This window comes from Trematomus bernacchii, unplaced genomic scaffold (assembly GCF_902827165.1).
Source record: "Trematomus bernacchii unplaced genomic scaffold, fTreBer1.1, whole genome shotgun sequence".
NCBI lineage: Eukaryota > Metazoa > Chordata > Actinopteri > Perciformes > Nototheniidae > Trematomus > Trematomus bernacchii.
In genome coordinates this window covers 17152669-17174602 of record NW_022987593.1, presented here as the reverse complement: position 1 = coordinate 17174602, position 21934 = coordinate 17152669, and the positions used below count along the sequence as shown (strand labels likewise).

General features: G+C 40.9%; 1 protein-coding gene across 2 annotated transcripts in view; it reads right to left on the bottom strand.

Moving 5' to 3' along the window:
* Window positions 1-1194: 1194 nt before the first annotated feature.
* The window catches only part of LOC117481641 (hexokinase-1-like), a 38160-nt gene continuing 17420 nt past the window's right edge, over window positions 1195-21934 (bottom strand). The window contains exons 5-19 of one of the 2 annotated variants that reach the window (XM_034129416.1): window positions 21502-21597; window positions 19537-19636; window positions 17991-18174; window positions 16796-16951; window positions 15145-15378; window positions 13938-14242; window positions 11490-11638; window positions 10852-10971; window positions 9777-9872; window positions 8433-8444; window positions 7651-7750; window positions 6446-6629; window positions 4460-4615; window positions 3437-3670; window positions 1195-2416 (exon numbers count right to left, since the gene is read on the bottom strand). In XM_034129416.1, coding sequence (XP_033985307.1) covers window positions 2266-2416; window positions 3437-3670; window positions 4460-4615; window positions 6446-6629; window positions 7651-7750; window positions 8433-8444; window positions 9777-9872; window positions 10852-10971; window positions 11490-11638; window positions 13938-14242; window positions 15145-15378; window positions 16796-16951; window positions 17991-18174; window positions 19537-19636; window positions 21502-21597 — 2277 coding nt within the window. In that variant the 3' untranslated portion in view covers window positions 1195-2265. The remainder of the gene's footprint in view (window positions 2417-3436; window positions 3671-4459; window positions 4616-6445; window positions 6630-7650; window positions 7751-8432; window positions 8445-9776; window positions 9873-10851; window positions 10972-11489; window positions 11639-13937; window positions 14243-15144; window positions 15379-16795; window positions 16952-17990; window positions 18175-19536; window positions 19637-21501; window positions 21598-21934) is intronic. The other variant, XM_034129418.1, reaches the window with a different exon arrangement.

Here is a 21934-nt window from a genome sequence, read left to right as displayed (position 1 = left end):
CTAACTCAGAATATGTTCCCTATTTGAAAGTGAAGTCTTGTTCATAACAAATAAGCTAGTAGTTTGACTCTAATATGTTAATTAACAACTAGTTGATGGTGAATACCTTAATATAAAGTGTTACCCACATTTCATAATGCTCCCATGAACATTAATTAAAAACCACCAGCGACCTTCTGTTCTCTCAGACTGAAGAAGAGCTTGAAAACTCACTGGTGGTATTTTTAAATGGAGCATTTTCTAGTTTCTCATGTTGAATTGCACCCATGCATTTAACCACTTCATAAAGAAGATAGCTTGTATTGATGGAAAAATACCCTACATGAAAGACTTCTCAATTCTCTAATTTCCCCTCCTCGACTCCTCGACTCCTCGGTCCTCCGGTAGTGACCCGAGGATACACTGATGGGTCCTCCACGGATGTATTTCCGGCAACAGTGGTGTTTCAAAGAGTTGTGACGCGCGGCCGGACTGATCTCAGCCAATGAAAGCTCTGCATGCATCCCCTGGATATTATTTTATATATATCCAGTCTCTGATTGCGTCACGTTATTATGAGAGTGCTCTCATACTTGTTTCATTCTGAAATTGTATATATTTATATAAATGTCCGCATCTGTAGCCTGTTGTCTCATTATACCGCACTGTGAATGAATTAAAAGTAAATATATAAGTGGTCATGAACACATCTGTCCATCAGACAGAGGGCTGCTGTGCCTCCTGTCATCATTAATGGACGTCTCTTTAAAATGACCGCTCAGAGGAGAGGAGTTCTCATTTCTCTAACCGCCTGCTGCTTCCTCTCCTCTCTCCTCGGTTCCCCTCCTCGACTCCTTCGCTCGCATCTCCTGTGGGCGGGACTAAGTCTCGAGGATAGGAGTCGAGGAGGGGACATTTAAGAATTGAGAAGCCTTTATTGTGTCCTTTAAAACATACAAAATCAGGATCTTGTTAATTAGGATGTGTTGTGCAATTTAATGAGAAACTATTAAATGGAAATTAGTTTTATTATAAGTACAGATCTCTATCTTAACTACTCCATCTTTAAACAGTTCTAGCTGCTCGATTTTTAGCTCATATTGGTATTAAGTCCTCTTGTTCCTCACATATTCTTATATATGTGCCCTGTAATTTAATTTCAAGTTAAGGCATACCTCTGCCGCTGCTTGATAGTTTAAGAAAGAGACGCCAGGATTTGGTCCACAACAAAATATAATTTAATGAATTCACTTTCACTGTGTCGATCACAAATCTCTATTGATGTACAAAAGAAAAACAGAAGAAAAGAAAACTGATCCAGAACTCTCCTTTGTCTTAATGTAAGGCATGCAGTCTCCACAGAGCTTTGGACATTGAAAGCTACAGCTCACTACAGTAAGACACACCGACACTCGCCACAAACACACACAGAAGCACTCATAGTATCCACTCTTTTCACGGGGCCCAATAAACATTTATTCGTTTGCACATACAATGAGAAAAAGTGGGGATTCATCACAACACCAAAAGTATAGTAGTTCACAAATAGCAACAGGATACGCTAACACCTCCACTTTCTGCCTTTCTAGGAGAAAATGGTGCGGTGCCGTTGGATTACTTTAATATGTGAGTTACACTGACAGTTACACAAAAAGTGGTTAGTAGCCAAGCACATTGTGTGGGCATGTTGCACAGACATGAGGATGATTTGAACAGCCGTGACTCTTGCGTTCAACCCTTTTTGCAACGACTTTCCTCATTCAGTGAGAAAGACGTCCTTCATTGGGAAGTTACCTGCTTGTTCGTAACCCTCATATAAAAAGACATGCTGACATTTTCTTGTGTCTATGATGCAAAAATCCTAATGACCTCTGGGATTCAAAGTGGCCTCAGCTATATAAATACATTTATATATTTGCCTCCATACATAGAAAAATAAAATTAGCAATACACATATTGCACACCTATGGATTTGTTTTAGGTTTATCAGTTTACTGATGAGTTATAGAGGAAAATGTACAAACATGGAAATAATAAACCCTCTGGTGCAGTATAAATAAATTAGATATTTAATTTCCTATTCATGCAGCATGACTCTCTGGCTGTGTGTGGAGGGGGGGAGTCACGGCTGCCAAAAGGGGGGGAAATGAAAGGTGGGTGCAGTTTAGGGTGGAGCAGCAGGTAGTCTTTCCTCCAGGAGAAGCAGGTGGAGCAGCAGGTAGTCTTTCCTCCAGGAGAAGCAGGTGGAGCAGCATGTCGTTTTCCCTCCAGGAGAACCAGGTTTCCTCACTGCTGCTGGGCGTCCAGCTCTCTCTGCCGGCAGCCGACTGCAGTGATGAGAGCGGCTCCCTTCCCGCTGCCGTCCTCCGACAGCAGGAAGTTGACGTCACATTTCGGGGCGAGATCCTTCACCGTCTGATGGAAAATCCGTGAGAAGCTGAGAGGAGGAGAGAGACAGGAAACTGTGGTTAGGAGGGAGGGCGCTGCTGAAGGGAAAGACATTAGGGATGCTTTCGAGTACAATCAGAATACTGGGAAATTCGTTTTTTTGCATTTGCTCTATTTTAGAATGAAATCTATGAAAAAAATTGTATGTATATATATAAACTTAGGAAGTGAAAGAAAGAATGTGCAATACAATAAAGATATGAATATAAACATAAGAGGTTTAAGTACATTTTCAATAAAAAATAAATGAATAAATGTTTATAAAATATGTATCTAAGTAACATGTAAAAGAAGATAACATTGAATATTAATGTTTTAAAAAAAAGTAAAACTATGTCTGCAAAAAGCTTTGGTTATAGAGTGTGTGTGTGTGTGTGTGTGTGTGTGTGTGTGTGTGTGTGTGTGTGTGTGTGTGTGTGTGTGTGTGTGTGTGTGTGTGTGTGTGTGTGTGTGTGTGTGTGTGTGTGTGTGTGTGTGTGTGTGTGTGTGTGTGTATGTATAAACTTGAAAGTAAGGTGTGCAATAAGAAGTTAAAATAAAAAAAGGATATTGATATATACATAGGAAGTTCAAGGACATTTTCAATAAAAGAGAAATTAATAAATGTTTATATACATATAAGAAACATTTTAAAAAGATCAAAAATAAATATTAATATTTATTTAAACTTAAATTAAAGTAAAAATAAAATAGGATTAAAATATGCATATATATATATAAGAAGTTAAAATAGAGAGTTAGAAAAGATAAAATACAATAAAGAATATTTATATAAACATTGAAAGTTTAGCAAACATTTGTCTTTTTCTTGTTGAATTCCTTTGAGATCCTAGAGGCTACCTTTGTGTAGACTAACATGTTAAAAGGGTTAGTGTCAAAATGTCATAAATAAATAATTGATACAAGAAAGAAAGACGCTACAACCTTTTTAAAAAGCCTGAAATTCAATATGTAGTATTTTTTACAATGAATGACCTCCTTTCCCCTCCCCTTATGTCCCTCTCCTTACTGTGGGTGCAGCTTGTAGAGCGTGCCGTCCACTCCCACTGTGATGTCGAGGTGCTCGAGGCTTCTGTTCTCACGGATCTTGTCGACCACGGCCGCCATCCCGGCTCCGCAGATCTGAGCGGCGCGACGGGACACCGTGCCACACACCTCCTTCACGATTATACTGTCATCACAGGTGCTGTCCAGACCCAGCTGCTGCAGGATGGCTCTGACCTGAAGGAGCGCCAGACGATCACTGTGGAGAGAGAGAGGGGTCAGAGGTCAGCCAACAGCAGGAGAGACACCGGATACTTCTCAGCTGCTCCCAGGGGCTAAGGTAGGCTTAAACAGTGTATAAACTCAAGTCCTCACATTAGACACCCTCCCTACTCTTCTTCCTCCCCCTCCTCCTCTCATACCTGTTAGCCCACTAGATGCTACTCCTCCAAGAACAATGCTGCTTAAGCATGCACTCTTATGTGCTTACCCTCTCAATCTTACTACTGTGTTTGTACGTTTAAGCCTCAAACAGTGTATAAAAGCAGTGGTGGAAGACGCATTAAATTCCTTTACTAGAGTAAAAGCAGTAAACGTCCTGCAAGGAATTTCTTTTTATATTATCAAACAGTCACACATTTTAGCTATGGTCCTTATAAAGGAAAATCCACCCATTAGCATTCACAGTTAGTATTTGGTGTGAATTGCCTTTACCTGTCTACATCTACTATCTACAGAACTATGGTTACATGTTCTACATTTCACACATTATCATCACTGCTGCTATCAGAGTTGGAATTCTAAGGATTTCTTACTGTGTGATGTTGGAAAGTAATCCAGCTGGCATTGATCTAGATCACAGCATGCTATGTTCTGCCATGAAATACTTCATTTAAGTTGCATTTAAATCTGATGATAGCAACACAAGTTTTTTGCTTATCTGCTGAAATAGGAACATTTTACCACAAAAAGGACAACAAATATATAAAGAATAAGTATAGAGTAGTTGTCTGCCTTAGTAATAATGCATGTTAGGTGTTTGACTCGCCTCTCTATCTGTGACAGGAACTTGGTCTCGAAGATGCCTCGGGTCTTCAACGCCTCAGAGATTTGTCCCCGGAAGAGGAAGCCACGCTTGGTCAGATCGAGCAAAATCTGCCTGACGATTTCTCCGAGGTACATCCCACTGCACATCTTCTCGAATCTGACACAGATAACAAAGAGACACATATTAAATAGCCTTAAGATGAGAAAACACATACCTTCTATATTTAATATCTAAAATACAGTTGATATATCCTTTATTTAAGTCTCAATAGGCGCTTTCACACCGGAGTACTTTTACCAGGAATAGTTCCGATAGTTCCTGGGATTTTGCGTTCACACCAAAAAGACCTGGAACTAGAACTTTTTTTTGAGAACCTTTTCACCCCTTTTTAGTCCCTGCTAGAGAGCAGGTACTTTCCTGGGAGAAAAAGGTTCCAATTTCTGATTGGCTGGGCGGATTGCAAACCACGGCCCGTAAAACTCTGAAAAGTTTTTGTGAAGCCGCCATTTTATTTGCTCGCATTAGCATTATTAGCATTAGCCCAGCGCACCAACAGAGAGAGACTAACTTATGGCAACATTAAAAAAAACATGGGAGCGGTGGAGATGAGGAGGTGTCGGCGTTCTGGCGATTTACTCGGAAGGCTTCAGTAGAAGCTGCAGGGAGTCCCAGCAGCTTCTACTGAAGCCAGTCCCCAACTTCGGGGACTTCCGGCCGGGGACTTCGGGTGGCAGTATACGCCGTGAAGTTGTTTGCGGCCTGCCAGTAAACCCAAAGCAGAAGAAGAAGGAGTGAGCGGCTCCCTCAGGGACTTATTCCGGTGTGAACGTGATTTACTAGATAGTTCCAGGAAATAAAAGTTCCGGGAACTATTCCTGGGAAAAGTACTTGGTGTCAAAGCGCCTATTGAGATTGAAATCTCTTTTTCAAGAGTGACCTGGCCAAGAGGGCAGCTTGAACAAAGTTACAACAAATGAACACAAAACAATACAGGCAGAGGAATACAGCTGTAAAACCCAAATGAAAAGGCACATTAACCAGTCAATATGCAAATAAAAGAAACCATTATAAAACATTACACATTTTAAAACGACTTCAAGTATGGGATATAAGAGCAATCACATCGACCAATGGATTCTTGTTCTCTGTCCTTTAAGATGGACTTGAATTCCCCCATAGAGATCAAATCTGAGAGTTTCAGCTCCTTCTGTAAATTAATTCATGATAGAGCGGTGCAGGGAGGACGTATTTACCCGGAAGGAAGCTGCGCATGGGTTCCCTCGACAAAAGCAATGGGATTTCTCCATAGGATTTTGGAAAATAGCTGAAAATAAGGTCTGTGGAAAACGAAGCTGTTTGATAAATGCACCTTTTGTTCAGCCGGATAATCTCCACATGTCTACTCTACTTTTACAATTTTCGAACCATAAATCTAATCGCCAGAACCAAAATGCTAACGTTATGCTATAAACGAACCACAGCAGGGTCGCACGACTTCAACGTCACGCCAACTTAAGATCCATATTCAAAAATACAGATTAAAAATTGTACAAGTTGAAGCGTTTGTTTGAACAGTTTGCAGGAGGCAGGTACTTGCTTTCAAACCGAACAGGGGCAAACAAACTTAGCGGGAGTGTTTACGTGTTCGGCGTAATGACGTACAACGACCTCGACAACTTCTGTAGTCCTATTCAGCCACTTGTTAACAACCATCGTTTTTCAGACACGTAAACTCTTCAAAGAATCACCAGTGGGGTCACTGCTGATGGATTTAATGTTGAGAACAAAACGTGATCTGTCTCTTCAATTTGTCTCAACCACAGACCTTATTTACAGATATTTGGAGAAATCCCATTGGCTCTGAGACGAGGGAACAGGAAGTGGTAAAATGCTAACTTACTTCCGGGTTTTAGGACTCGTCACTGCACCACTCTATAGGTGACCTTTAATATCTAATGTATAGTTTGATAGTGGCGGTGTCTTCACCTCTGTTTCCCTTCGTTGAGCGAGTTCTCGTCCACCGACTGGTCGTACGTTGTCCTGATATCATCCAGACAGCCGTTGTCTCCGAACGCTCCCCACTCCATGTTCACACACATGCGGCCCTCGTTTCCCTCCACGATCTCGATGTTCTTCGCCTCCTCCATGTAGCAGGCGTTACTTCCGGTCCCTGAGAGGACACACAGGCAGTACATTTATTAAAAACCCTGAAGCCTTTCTGTTTTTTGAGACCTTTCTGAGAGTATTAGTGTCTCCTATTGGTGCTGTACGGAGTGGTTAATATAACAAAGTCTGATTCTACAAGTTCACCATCTACTTATCTCCAAAATACTGTCACGTGAAGTTTTTATAAACCATTTCTAGGGCTGTATGAATAGTTTGAAGCTTTATTCATAAAACTTTTCAAATTCCGCACAGATTCTTTTCTGTATTGTTATTCATTCCCTGAGAGGACAAAAAGGCAGTACATATATTCAAAACCTAGAAGCCTTTCTGTTCTTAAATGTACAAATCTCTGACCCTTCATACGTTTATTATTGTCTTCTGTTGGTGAAGTAAGAGTACACAAGTTCACTATCTAATTCATTACCAAATACTGTCACCTTTAACTTTTTTAAAACACATTTCTCGGGCTGTATGAACATTTTGAAGATGTTATAAGTTAGATACTAGTGGTGGATGCCTATCATCATTGTTTCGGACTTGTGTAATCTGAACATTTCCAATTAAACCAGAGCATTGGTTAGTCAAATAAATCTGCATTTATTATAAAATGATAGATCTTGTAATGCTTTTATCTTACAAATAATTATTCTTCCATCCATGCATTGCATTTCGATCCATATTTGTTGCCGTTTAGCTTTTTAAAAAACTGCATTTCCAAATTCCTCTACGCTTGCTGCACACAAATAGACACACACCTGTATTACGATAATGTCTAGCAGCAAACTAACGAAACTGCGGAGTTATATGTATGTAAGAAACACTAACTGATTCACCCCGGTAAATCACTTTAGTGGAATTAAGTATTTTGTTCAAACATTTTATTTTGGCGGGGACTGATGTGGAAATAAAACGAATGAAATTCTCAAAAACAACAAATTACTTTATTAAAAAAACTCCAAGGTGAAAAATCCGTAAAACGCTACAAGACCGTGATTTAAGATGAACTTGTTGGTACAATGACTAACCTGCGATCAGTCCCACTTCACAGTTTGGCTCCTCGTATGCGCAGGTCATCATCGTGCCCACCGTGTCGTTCACTATCGCAACAACATCCAGCTCAAACTCCTGAGAAAACAAACACCATGTTTTGTTTTAAATCACATAAAACTGCACACCTGTCACTATCATTACATTAAAAAAAACTCACAATTCAATATATTGGCTGTTATGATCAAATAAATAGTGTAAAAAAAATGATGTTATATTTGATTATTAGAATGGTAAAGCAAGATTCCCTTTCTTCACATGGTATAAATGTAAGACGATAACTAACCAAAACAAATTGAAAATATGTTAATTCATAATATTTAATCACAGCTACGTCCTCATTTAATTAGTAGCATCGGTAGCTGTATTGGTGTGTAGAAAGAAGGATTAATATCAACTTTTCAAACAGCACACTGAGCACAATGCAGTTCACTCAAACAATGAAAAACACAAGCTGATCCAGAGCGCTGCAAATCCCAGGAGCTTCGCCAAACACACAAAAGACCCGAGGATCATCCACTCCCATAATTATGAGCTTTAGAAAGAACCCCACACACTCCGCCCCCACACACTCCGCCCCCACACACTCCGCCCCCACACACTCCGCCCCCACACACTCCGCCCCCACACACTCCGCCACAGTATCTGAACGTTGGTTTTCCAGGTGTTATTATGACATGCCATTTCAACAATAACACACTGCTCCAGCCCTGCACTGCTTTACCTGTCAGTTAATGATTTACAGTCACTTAATACTTACTGGATCCTCCACCTGAAAGAGTGAAATCGATACAAGAAACTCAAACGTGAGGATTGGTGAAGAAAACTTTCTGAAGACAAAACGGATGCAACAATCAAAACTAAAATCGGGCCCTTTTTAATGATGTTTTATTTCTATTTTGTGATGATTTGAGAATGGTTTATTTTTACTCTTTTATTTATGTGCAATGCCTTGTTTTTTTATGCTGCTGCAATGCAAACATTTCCCAATTCTGGATTAATGAAGTACATCTTATTTTGGGTGGATGGATAGACAGGTAGGTAGACAGGTAGGTAGGTAGGTAGGTAGGTAGGTAGGTAGACAGGTAGGTAGATAGACAGGTAGACAGGTAGGTAGATAGATAGATAGATAGATAGATGGATGGATAGATGGATAGATAGGTAGGTAGATAGATAGATAGATAGATAGATAGATAGATAGATAGATAGATAGATAGATAGATAGATAGATAGATAGGTAGGCAGGTAATGTTTGCGTAAAAAAACAAGGCAATGTACACAATTAAGACACAAGAAATAAACAGTCCAAAATTATTCTGAAAATGAAATAAAAAATACACATTTCCAGTAACAAATATAATGCAGGATATTATTGTGCAAGAAATGGATTATTCAATATTATATATTATGACTATCTTTGCCCATTACATTTGATCAATGAGTTTATTACAGGGCTCCTTTTTGCCCCGCAGCGTTCAGTACAGGAAGAATTTCTATTTGTATTCTTTGGCAAGATAACAAACAGTAGTTCTGTAGAGCAGGAACAGACAAGTAGGTAGACAAACACACGCATCCTGCCAAAGGATTGTTGATCTAATGTCAACAACAACAACAACAATGCTACAGAGGCTGCATGTCAGTCAGACTTGTAATATGCAGGCTTTAAAGCAACATGAGACAACAGTCTAAGCTTCAAAGAGACAGATGATACAAGGTGCATTTAAACAAAAACAAAGCGTTGATAAAGTCTTTAAGTTCTCATAAACACATTCAAACCAAACTGCCTCGATGCTTCAGCAAAGCAGCAGTCAGAAGTTCATTACAAATGTCATTTAATAAGAGTAATCTAAATCTTGAATCTAAATGAAATATTGCCCACACTTTCCTTTCATTGCTACGTTAATTGCGTTAAAGCTCAAATCTGTACCTTACTTTGAGCAAACCCTCACTAAAATGATACTATTTCACTTCCTAATTTTCTCTTAATGACAGATTTGTCACAAGAAAAATGAACATGTTGGAAACGCTGGACATGCTCTGTGTTGCTGCAGTGACATAATAGCCTTCTTAATGATGATGGCATGTACTTCCTGTTTGCAATTACCTCTTTCCTCTTGATGGCGTCCCGAAGAAGCTCCACCACATTTTCACCCTCACAGTCTGTAGCCTTGAAGCCTTTGGTCCAGGTTACGAGAATACCCTGCAGAGCACATAACACTTACTGGAAGATATCTGACAGAGAGTAGCACACTTTAATGCCAACACAGCAGACTTTAATGTTCACTTTCATCTTGAACACAAGGGAGAAATATGGACGAATATAACAGATTAGATATGCAAATATATATTTAGTAGTTAGGTGCACTTGCAGAATAAAGCCATAGACAGAAGATTGCTTGTACTGAACTGTAAACTAAATGCTTTCTTTAAATTACTTGCCACCCTTTGCATAGATGTTTGTGGTAAACTCCACCTCTTTTACATTGAAGTGACCCAGATGTTTTCCACCTAAACCTTGGACACATGGGAGAAATATAGACGGAGACAAATATTATGTATGCTAATATATCTTTGGTAGTTAAGTGTAGTTGCACACTTAAAGGTGGGGTAGGGAATTCACTTCAGAAACACTTGTTGTTATATTCCATGGAATGCTCTTAACATCCAGATAGCAATGAATACATTAAATGCTTTGACAATAAATACATAAAAAAATGTCATCTGTGGAAGCCGTAATACTGTAAAAAGCACGACCAATCATCTGAGCCGGCCCGGCTAAAGTAACTGGATGGCCTACCTGCCTGTCAGCCTTCCATCTCGTGCACAAACTTATCTCGTGCCCTCATTGGTCATGTGCGCGTTCGTGTGTGTTGGAGGAGGGGCTCTGGAAGGAAGTCTGAAGGAAGGGGCAGATTCTTTTCGGCTGCGTACTTTCAAATTCTAGCGCACTGGAGCTGGTTTCTCCATTCTTACCTACCCTACCTTTAAGCCACATACAGAAGACGGCTGTTTGAACATTACTGTACACTTAATACTCCCTTTAAGTACTTTAACGTTGTGTACATTTGCATAGATATGTGTGGTAATCTCCACTATGATTTCATCAAAGGGACCCAGATATGTCTTCTTATTTTACAAAAACGGTGTGCTAATTTTAAGACGATTGATGGAAAACTTACTGCGTCGAGGCTGGTCTGATGGCAGGGGAAGGAGAAAGTGAAACCCAGCGGCAGGCGAGCGCTTTTCATTCCCATGTAGTCCAGGAAATCAGAGATGCAGTGCACGATGTGGTCAAAGAGCTGCAAAGAGACATGCTTTTAGTGTTTTCTATACCGAGAGATATGGTCAGTTATTGATCTATGGTGAGACGAAAACGTTTGTATCTACTCGATATCAAAACAACTGAACATTCATAAACACACCTCCGCCCCTCAAAGACTGCAACCACTACTATTTAGAAATATGTATGGCTATGTTACTTGCATCCTTTGGTCACTAAAACCCTTTGTGAACACAGTTAGAAATACAGTTTGGTACATTTAACGTTTTTAGACTGTAAGTGTAAATATGCACATTGACATTGAATGTTATCTCGTTGCACTGTCATCGCTACTACCTCTGCTTTTACCACTCTTATTTATTTATTTGTGTCTATTGTTTACTGCAGTGAGAGTTGCCAAAGACATTTCGTTGTACTTTGTATGATGACAATAAATATATATTCTATTCTATCCTATATCAAGCAGAAAATGGAATACAAGTGAGGACAGTTTAGGAGCTTGAAGGAGTTTTGTTTGAAGAAAGACCAAATGATGACCTCTTCTCCGGTGCCCTGCATGACCTCTATGGGAATGGCGTAGATCTTGTTGTGCATTTCCACCGATCGCTTCTTCCCGCTGCGAATCTTCACCAGAAGCACACGGAAGTTTGTTCCTCCGAGGTCCAGAGCGAGGAAATCTCCGTTCTCTGCGTCACAAGAAAGACTTTGTCAGGTTGAGAACAAACATAACTTCATCTGTAAACACTAAATACGTTTACTTCTATCTCTTACTTCTTATTTATCTTATTTTCAGAAGAAATAATGCTCCCTGAGGCTTAAATAATACTGTTTAAAGGTCCCCTATTATACTGTTTTTCATCAATATATTACAGGCCTCAGATATATACAGAACATGTCTCTGAAGTGTTTGGCTCCAAACACCAAACAGATCATTGCAGCATCCCATAACCCCCTCTGTTTCAGCCCTGTTTCCAAAGTGCTGATTCTCTGTCTGTTAGTTTAGATGAAAATAAGGAGCCACTCCCCACGCCCCTCTGAGAGAGATTTGGTTAAAAAGAACACAATAGGCGCGTTCACACCGCAGTACTTTTCCCACTTAAGTTACGATATAGTTCCGAAATGTTGCGTTCACACCAAAAAAATCCGGAACTAAAATGAGTTCATCAGAACCTTTTCACCCCCTCCCTTTTCCGTCCCTGCTAGAGAGGTGGTACTTTCGTGGGAGAAAAAGGTTCCTATGTCTGATTGGCTGGGCGGATTGCAAACCACGCCCCGTAAAACTCCCAAAAAGTTTTGTGAAGCCGCCATTTTATTATCCTCGCATTAGCATTATTAGCATTAGCATTAGCCTAGCGCACAAACGCAGAGAGACTAACTTATGGCAACACAAAAGAAAACATGGGAGCGGTGGAGATGAGGAGGTGTCGGTGTTCTGGCGATTTACTCGGAACGCTGCTGGGAGTGCCAGCAGCTTCTACTGAAGCCAGTCCCCATCTCCAGGCACTTCCGGCCGGGGACTTCAGGTGGCAGTATACGCCGTGAAGTTGTTTGCGGCCTGCCAGTAAACCCAAAGGAGAAGAAGAAGAAGTGACGTCAGCGGCTTTATTTGCCTAATCCTCCCTCAGGGAATTATTCCTTATTCCGGTGTGAATGCGATCTGTACTTAGTTCATGAGAACTAAAGAGTTCTGATGAACTAAGTACAGATGAACCATTACATTACATTACATTACATTACATGTTAGACGCTTTTATCCAAAGCGACTTACATACTCAATACTGTGGGCAATCCCCACAGGAGCAATTTGGGGTGAAGTGTCTTGCCCAGGGACACAACGACATGCTGACTGCAGTGGGGTTTGAACCTGTGACCCTCTGATCCGAACACATACGCACAACCCACTGCGCCACACAAACCTTTGTGAGAAAAGTACTGCGGTGTGAAAGCGCCTAATGGTGCTCTAGGAGGAGATTCAGGTGATAAGGCGGGGGGGGGGGTTACCTTGGTTGCTGATTGGCTAATGGTTACACAAGCTATAAAATCGTTATGACATCATGAAGTGGCCAAAATCTGATCAGCTCATTTTCAGACAGGTTTTTATATAAATGGATCAGGACAAAAAGAGAGAGAATCTTTGTTCCTGAAACTTTCAGAGTCTCTTTCCACAGAGGGGACAAATGGTGATGTAGAAGAGACATGAAGAAGAGAGGACACATGTTGATGTAGAAGAGACATGAGGAAGAGGGGACACATGTTGATGTAGAGGAGACGTGAAGAAGAGGGGACACATGTTGATGTAGAAGAGACATGAAGAAGAGGGGACACATGTTGATGTAGAGGAGACGTGAAGAAGAGGGGACACATGTTGATGTAGAAGAGACATGAAGAAGAGGGGACACATGTCGATGTAGAAGAGACATGAAGAAGAGGGGACACATGTTGATGTAGAAGAGACATGAAGAAGAGGGGACACATGTCGATGTAGAAGAGACATGGAGAAGAGGGGACACATGTTGATGTAGAAGAGACATGAAGAAGTGGATTTTGCATAATAGGTGACCTTTAAAGAATAGGTGGTCTACTTCCACTCCCACATTAGAACAGATTAAAGGTTTTATTCCCTTAAGAATAACTAGAAGTACTCGTAGGTCGATTTTCCTCTTAGCTTTTGAAATGTTTATCTACTAGTCTGAACTTGTCTGCCAAGGTTAGGTACAGTAAGAGATATACAATGACGGTTCAACGTAATAATTCAAAATCCAATAATCCTCTTAATACAACGTATCAGAGCCTGTTGTTCTCATTACTTCTGAGGGCTAAGAATTAGAAAAACTGCCAAGTAAGACACATTTTAGATTTGAAATATAAACCAGGGAGCCTCATCTGATCTTTTGAACATCGTAGGACCATGTTGGAAATAAGGGATTTCACATTTTTCCTTTGGACACTTTTGTGGTCTTATACAGACATTTGATTATTGCTCACCTGTTCCATCTGGTGTTCTTCGGACGAAAGTGGGCAGCATTTTGACGGTGGCCTCCTCGTGGCTGCTCTTCTTCAGGCCTCTCTCGATCTCCACCCTCATGCGTTTCTTCACCTCCAGCAGCTGCTCTTTGCTCAGCCTGAACTCCTCCATCGTCTGCTGGATCTGACGCGCCTGCTCCGTCAGACGATAAGCGACGGCCGTCACCATGGCGGCTCCTTTGGCGCTCCCACTCTCCGACAGCAGGAAGCGCACGTCTGAGTCCGGCACCAGGCGGCGCACCGTCTTGTGCAGACGGCGAGCGTATCTGTTCACAGAGCAGGAGATATTCTTATAAGAGAGAGGCTTGATCATAGAAACAAAATGTATATTTGTATTTACTGATCATTTTTTAAATCCTTTTGGGATTTGGACGTTTGAAAAGATGCTCCATTTTGTTCGTATTTCACACATTCACACCTTTTTTTGGCTGTGAACTGAAACCATTTCAGAATATTGGACTGCTATTAAAAATGTTTTAACATAATGTTATTATATATTGTAATTAGCAACGCATGAATAAATAAGGCAGGGTAAAATGATCCATCACCACATCAATCTGGATCATGGATAATGACATGTATCAAAATATGGGAAATAATCTGAGAGGAAATACGATTTTGTTTTAAAGTTGAATTCACCAAATTTAATTACAAGATATTTATCATCATATAAAAATGCAAAAATAAAATCAAAATTATCTAAAAAGATTGTACGTTTTTTTAAATTATATATAAATAATAAGCTTGTTTTTCAAAAGGTACCCAATACAACACATTTCATGTTTGTTGGGACTCAAAGAGATCAGAGTATCATAAACAGATATAGCTGGAATACACAGTTATATTGAATTATTGTCCGTGACTCAATCCCCCCTCTAATAACATATGTATTTATTAAATAAGGAAACATCCACAGTTATTTTGGGATTTGTGTGGGAGTTTTATTTCTTTTAAGTCGTTTTTTAGAGTGGGAAATCATTAAGAAAGGACTGGTGTGCGTCCTCCTTATTCCTCAAAGGATCTTATTTGCCTGTATCTCTTTTCTAGTATATATTTTTTTCCAGGAAGCGGGTATTTATGCAAACATGAGGGCGAATGCAGAGACATGAAATCCCTGTATTTAATATTCAGCGTGACTGTACTGCTCCTCTGTTTGAAGGACACTCACTGAGGGTGCATCTTGTAGAGCGAGCCGTCGATGCCCACGGTCGTGCGGAGGCGTGCGACTCCTTTGTTTTCCTTCAGACGGGAGAGGATGCCTCCCAGTGTGGCAGAAATCAGATTGGCAGAGCGGAAAGATACGATGGCGCACACGTGCTGAACAGCGAGACAATCTTCATCTGACGGCTCCACCCCGAGCCTCGTCAGGATCTCCATACACTTCTTCAGCCCTTCTTTAGTCCTGAAACCACAAGGAGCTTTCGTTATTAACAGAGAGGGCAAAAGTACACACATCCTTTACTCAAGTAGAAGTACAGATACTCGTGTTTAAAAGTACTCTGGTGAAAGTAGAAGTACTGACTAAACTTCTTTGCTCAAGTAAAAGTAAAGAGGGCTTTGAAATGTACTTCAGTAAAAAGTACCCATACCTAGCAGCTGTTTTAAAGAGTACCTGACCTCCCTTTATATTAATAGAACAATAATGTCATTGTTAGCTAATGAATGTTTCCATGCTGAACAACGGCAACATGACAACGTTTTCATTGGTCCCTCTTCTTTAGAGAAGACCAGGAAATGATGGATACACGGATCGTGTTCAAATCAATAGGCACGCAATGACTCTAAATAATAATGATCACGCCACCAAACACACATTCAAACTAAAGGAACCAGCCTGTTTGGGAAATGTAAGAAGTAGAAAGTACAGGTATTTGGGTTCAACATGTAAGAAGTAGAAAGTACAGGTATTTGGGTTCAACATGTAAGAAGTAGAAAGTACAGGTATTTGTGTTCAACATGTAAGAAGTAGAAAGTACAGGTATTTGTGTTCAAAATGTAAGAAGTAGAAAGTACAGGTATTTGTGTTCAAAATGTAAGAAGTAGAAGTAAAAAGTCATCAGAAAAACAAGTAGTGAAGTAAAGTACTGATGCCAGAAACATGTACTTAAGTACAGTAACGAAGTACTTGTACTCCACTACTTCCCACCTCTGGTTATTAAACATCTCATCCCTGCTGTTAAGATAATAAGTACTCTATTGATCCAAATTTGGGCATAAAAAGACAAGGCATTGTATACATACAAAATTAAAAGACTATAAATAAACATTCCAAAATGTAAACATCTCAATAGCAATAAAATAGCATTAAAATAAAAGTTAAAAATATACATGTTGAATTACACATTTACAGTTGAAGAGATACAATGAACCAGCAAATCCTAATTATCATTTTCATGCTTTTCATATTACTAAAATAACTGGATGGCCTACCTGCCAATCTGTGCCTATCTGTGCTCAAACTTATCTCGTGCCCTCATTGGTCATGTGTGCGTTCGTGTGTGTTGGAGGAGGGGCTCTGTAAGGAAGTCTGAAGGAAGGGGCAGATTTTTTTCGGTTGTGTATTTTCAAATTCTAGCGCACTCAAGCTGGTTTCTCCATTCTTACCTACCCTACCTTTAAGTGTGCACGAGAGGATGTGTCTTAATGTAATTGTAATCTCAGTAACAATAGGAAGTAGTTTGATGTCTTGTAAATGTTAGAAAGTGTTGCCGTGGTTTCAATAGCAATGGAGAGACATGTCGGACTTAATCAAGCTTAATTTTCTAAGAACATTTATGCATGTTTCCTCTTGTGTATTATTCTGCAAGTTCCATTCTCACTTTTCGATGGCAGACACGTGTTTCGTCTCGATCTTTCCTTTAGTCAGCAGCTCGGGGGTTATCCTCCCCTCGAAAATAAGCCCCTCTTTGGCCATCTTCACCAGGATGATTCGCACCAGCTCCCCCATGTACATCCCACTCGCCATCTTCTCGAACCTGAGAGCAAAGAGAAACACGGCAGCGTTTTTTGTTAGAAGTCGTGCCATGGATGCAGTTATTCATTCATTCCTTCTTCTCTTCAGTAGAGTCGACATGCTGCTGTTGCCGGGCCAGATTCAGATTCAGAAGATCTGCATCCTCATTTTCTATTCCTACGATGAATGTTGTAGTTTCACAAGGAAAAATAAACAGATCTTTAAATAGTGTTTATGTAAAAACACGGAACAAAAGGGGGTCGGCTCTTCAGGAAATCAAGTTAATGCTTTGTTGTAGATATAACTTTCATTCCACTCAAAAAAGACCTCAAAACGTACCTTTTCAGCTAATCATCTACCAGCTGAGGCTAATCTATGGGGGTTCAATATTCTGCAACAATGCACTTATAAATGATGGCTGTTTGTTGCATGTTAAAGTTAAAATATTAGTCCTATTTGACATGCTTTTGTAAAATTCTTCTTTCCAATTGTATTTATACAGCGCTATATGAGTAATTACCCATTTGTCTCAGGTGGTTTGTACAGTCCACACACACACACACACACACACACACACACACACACACACACACACACACACACACACACACACACACACACACACACACACACACACACACACACACACACACACACACACACACACACACACACACACACACACACACACACACACACACACACACACACACACACACACACACACACACACACCTTGTTTTCCTATGTGTACATAAATATTTGTATTATTTTATTTTACTCTAAGTACCTATGTTTATATAAATATATTTATATTCACAATGGCTTCATTCTGGTTTAGTATTAATCTTTGTTTTACATTATTTGCGATATTGGGCTATATAAATTCGTTTTTGATTTGGAACAAATATTACAATAATACATACTGTAGTGTAGACGATGCAAATGACAAGAATGATAATGTGAACGAACACGAATATATATTGAGGAAGTTCATTGCAAGCCTGACCCAGCTATTCATGTTTTGTTAATATAAATAAAGCTTTAAAGGAGACTCTTACAGCTGTTTCCCGGGGTTGATGGACCCCCTGTCGATCTCGCGGTCGAACTCTGAGCGGATGTCCTCCAGCGAGCCGTCGTCTCCGAACGCCCCCCACTCCGTGTTGATGCACATCCTGCCCTCGTCCCCCTCCACCAGGTCGATGTGGCGCAGCTCCTCCATGTAGCACGCGTTCGTTCCTGTTCCTGCAGAGGATGCACAGCTCAGGGTTAGAAATGTAATACCTTTGCCCCCCCCCCCATGTAGAGCTGAGCTTCTGGTGCTGTTAGCTGCTTTGGATATTTAGCTTTTGATTGAAACGGATCAATACAGACTGCCCCTAATTTACACGGTCATTTATTCCCACAGAAGATGCAGCACTGTTTATTTACCTAAATGAACCCTTAAAAAGTTATTTAAAGAAATGAAGCACAGCGCAAGTTCAACCAGGAAGACCGTCTTTACTCATTCATTTACTTTTTCCATGTTACTACTCTCTCTCCTCTCAATAAGTGATCAGGGGCGTCACTCCCCAGCTTAACCAATCACTTCGCTCTATTCTCACAAGCCTATCATAGCGCTCTGCTAAACCTTTTCAATCTGCTCTCCCCCCTCTGACAGCTGTCATTTCAGGTGACTCAACGCAACCCTCCTCCACCCCTTTCCACCTCCTGTCCCTCTGAATCCAGGGTCAAGCTAAGCCCCTCCCCTTCAGACCTACCCCAACTATCCATTCACCACCACCAGGGTCAAGCTAAGCCCCTCCCCTTCAGACCAACCCCAACTATCCATTCACCACCACCAGGGTCAAGCTAAGCCCCTCCCCTTCAGACCGAACCCAACTATCCATTCACCACCACCAGGATCAAGTTAAGCCACTCCCCTTCAGACCGACCCCAACTATCCATTCACCACCACCAGGGTCAAGCTAAGCCACTCCCCTTCAGACCGAACCCAACTATCCATTCACCACCACCAGGGTCAAGCTAAGCCACTCCCCTTCAGACCGAACCCAACTATCCATTCACCACCACCAGGGTCAAGCTAAGCCCCTCCCCTTCAGACCGAACCCAACTATCCATTCACCACCACCAGGGTCAAGCTAAGCCACTCCCCTTCAGACCGAACCCAACTATCCATTCACCACCACCAGGGTCAAGCTAAGCCACTCCCCTTCAGACCGAACCCAACTATCCATTCACCACCACCAGGGTCAAGCTAAGCCACTCCCCTTCAGACCGAACCCAACTATCCATTCACCAGCCCCCGGGGGCTAATAAATAAGAAATGACATATGATGATAGGTTAAAACATCCAGCAGCAGTATATAAAGTCATTACAATTAGCTCCACCTTTACCAGCTGTGATAAAAACACATTAATGCATCAATAATCATAACCCAGACCTTTAACATGTATGATTCTGAAATGGACAAATGCTTTTACTTTTGGTACTTAAAGTATATTTTGATGCTAATACTTTTAAGTAAGATTTTGAATGCAGCACTTTTACGTGAGTATTATGTACTCTTTACTACTGAGTACTTCTTCCCCCTCTGCTGTGTTTACCTATGATGATGCCGACTTCACAGCGCTGATCGTCAAATCCACACGTCATCATGGTGCCGGTCGTGTCATTAACCACCGCCATGATGTCCGCCTCATAGTCCTGGAAAACAACATCATCTTTAACTCAAAACCACATTTAAATATTAAAGTCATCGCTAAGCTTGTTCTAGGAAGCCATTTTAAAAAGTATCATTGTTTAAAAAAGCTTATTTACAACAAAAAATAAAGGTTTGGTTGGTGTATTTTGGAATTACATTAAGCTCCAAGATGTTTTGTTTTGTAAACCAATTGTTTAATTTAAAGGTCCCCTATTATCCTGTTCTTCATCAATATATCACAGGTCTCAGATATATACAGAACCTGTCTCTGATTGGCTGAAACACCAAACAGATCATTGCAGCATCCCATAATCCCCTCTGTTTCAGCCCTGTTTCCAAAGTGCTGATTCTCTGTCTGTTACTTTAGATGAAAATAAGGAGCCCCTCCCCACGCCCCTCTGAGAGACATTTGGTTACAAAGAACTCAATGGTGCTCTAGGAGGAGATTCAGGTGATAAGGTGGGGGGGGGGGGGGGGGGGGGGGGTTACCTTGGTTGCTGATTGGCTAATGGTTACACAAGCCAACACATCGTTATGACATCATGAAGTGGCCAAAATCTGATCAGCTCATTTTCAGACAGGTTTTTATAGAAATGGATCAGGACAAAAAGAGAGAGAATCTTTGTTCCTGAAACTTTCAGAGTCTCTTTCCACAGAGGGGACACATGTTGATGTAGAAGAGACATGAAGAAGAGGGGACACATGTTGATGTAGAAGAGACATGAAGAAGAGGGGACACATGTTGATGTAGAAGAGACATGAAGAAGAGGGGACACATGTTGATGTAGAAGAGACATGAAGAAGAGGGGACACATGTTGATGAAGAAGAGACATGAAGAAGAGGGGACACATGTTGATGTAGAAGAGACATGAAGAAGAGGGGACACATGCTGATGTAGAAGAGACATGAAGAAGAGGGGACACATGTTGATGTAGAAGAGACATGAAGAAGAGGGGACACATGCTGATGTAGAAGAGACATGAAGAAGAGGGGACACATGTTGATGTAGAAGAGACATGGAGAAGAGGGGACACATGTTGATGTAGAATAGACATGAAGAAGAGGGGACACATGTTGATGTAGAAGAGACATGAAGAAGAGGGGACACATGGTGATGTAGAAGAGACATGGAGAAGAGGGGACACATGTTGATGTAGAAGAGACATGAAGAAGAGGGGACACATGTTGATGTAGAAGAGACATGAAGAAGAGGGGACACATGTTGATGTAGAAGAGACATGAAGAAGAGGGGACACATGGTGATGTAGAAGAGACATGGAGAAGAGGGGACACATGTTGATGTAGAAGAGACATGAAGAAGAGGGGACACATGTTGATGTAGAAGAGACATGAAGAAGAGGGGACACATGGTGATGTAGAAGAGACATGGAGAAGAGGGGACACATGGTGATGTAGAAGAGACATGGAGAAGAGGGGACACATGTTGATGTAGAAGAGACATGAAGAAGAGGGGACACATGTTGATGTAGAAGAGACATGGAGAAGAGGGGACACGTGTTGATGTAGAAGAGACATGAAGAAGAGGGGACACGTGTTGATGTAGAAGAGACATGAAGAAGAGGGGACACGTGTTGATGTAGAAGAGACATGAAGAAGAGGGGACACATGTTGATGTAGAAGAGACATGAAGAAGAGGGGACACATGTTGATGTAGAAGAGACATGAAGAAGAGGGGACACATGTTGATGTAGAAGAGACATGAAGAAGAGGGGACACATGTTGATGTAGAAGAGACATGAAGAAGAGGGGACACATGTTGATGTAGAAGAGACATGAAGAAGAGGGGACACATGAAGAAGTGGATTTTGCATAATAGGTGACCTTTAAAGCAGAATGAGTTCTCACCCCTCGTTTCTTGATGGCCTTGTTCAGAAGCTGCACGACGTCCATGCCTTCTACTCCGCTGGCTTTAAACTTCTTTGTCCATGTCACTAAGACCGCCTATAAAACAAGAACAAGAGCAAACTTTAGTTACAGTCAGACGGGCTTGGCAAGTCCGAAAAGTCTCTCCATTGCTATTCAAACCACGACAACACTTTGCAACACATAAAACAACTTCCTAACGTTACTGAGATTACGATTCATTTAACATTTAGCTTTTCTGATAAAGCAAAAGTATTCAGAACACACTTTTTTCTTTAATATCCTATTTGTTTAATGTGCTATTTATTAATTGTGTTTGGCACTTTGGAAGCTTCATTGAAACCCTTAACAGTGAGGTTTGTCTACAGGCAATATTAAGGGCCTTCCGCGCTAACTTCTCTCAGTAAGCGTACTC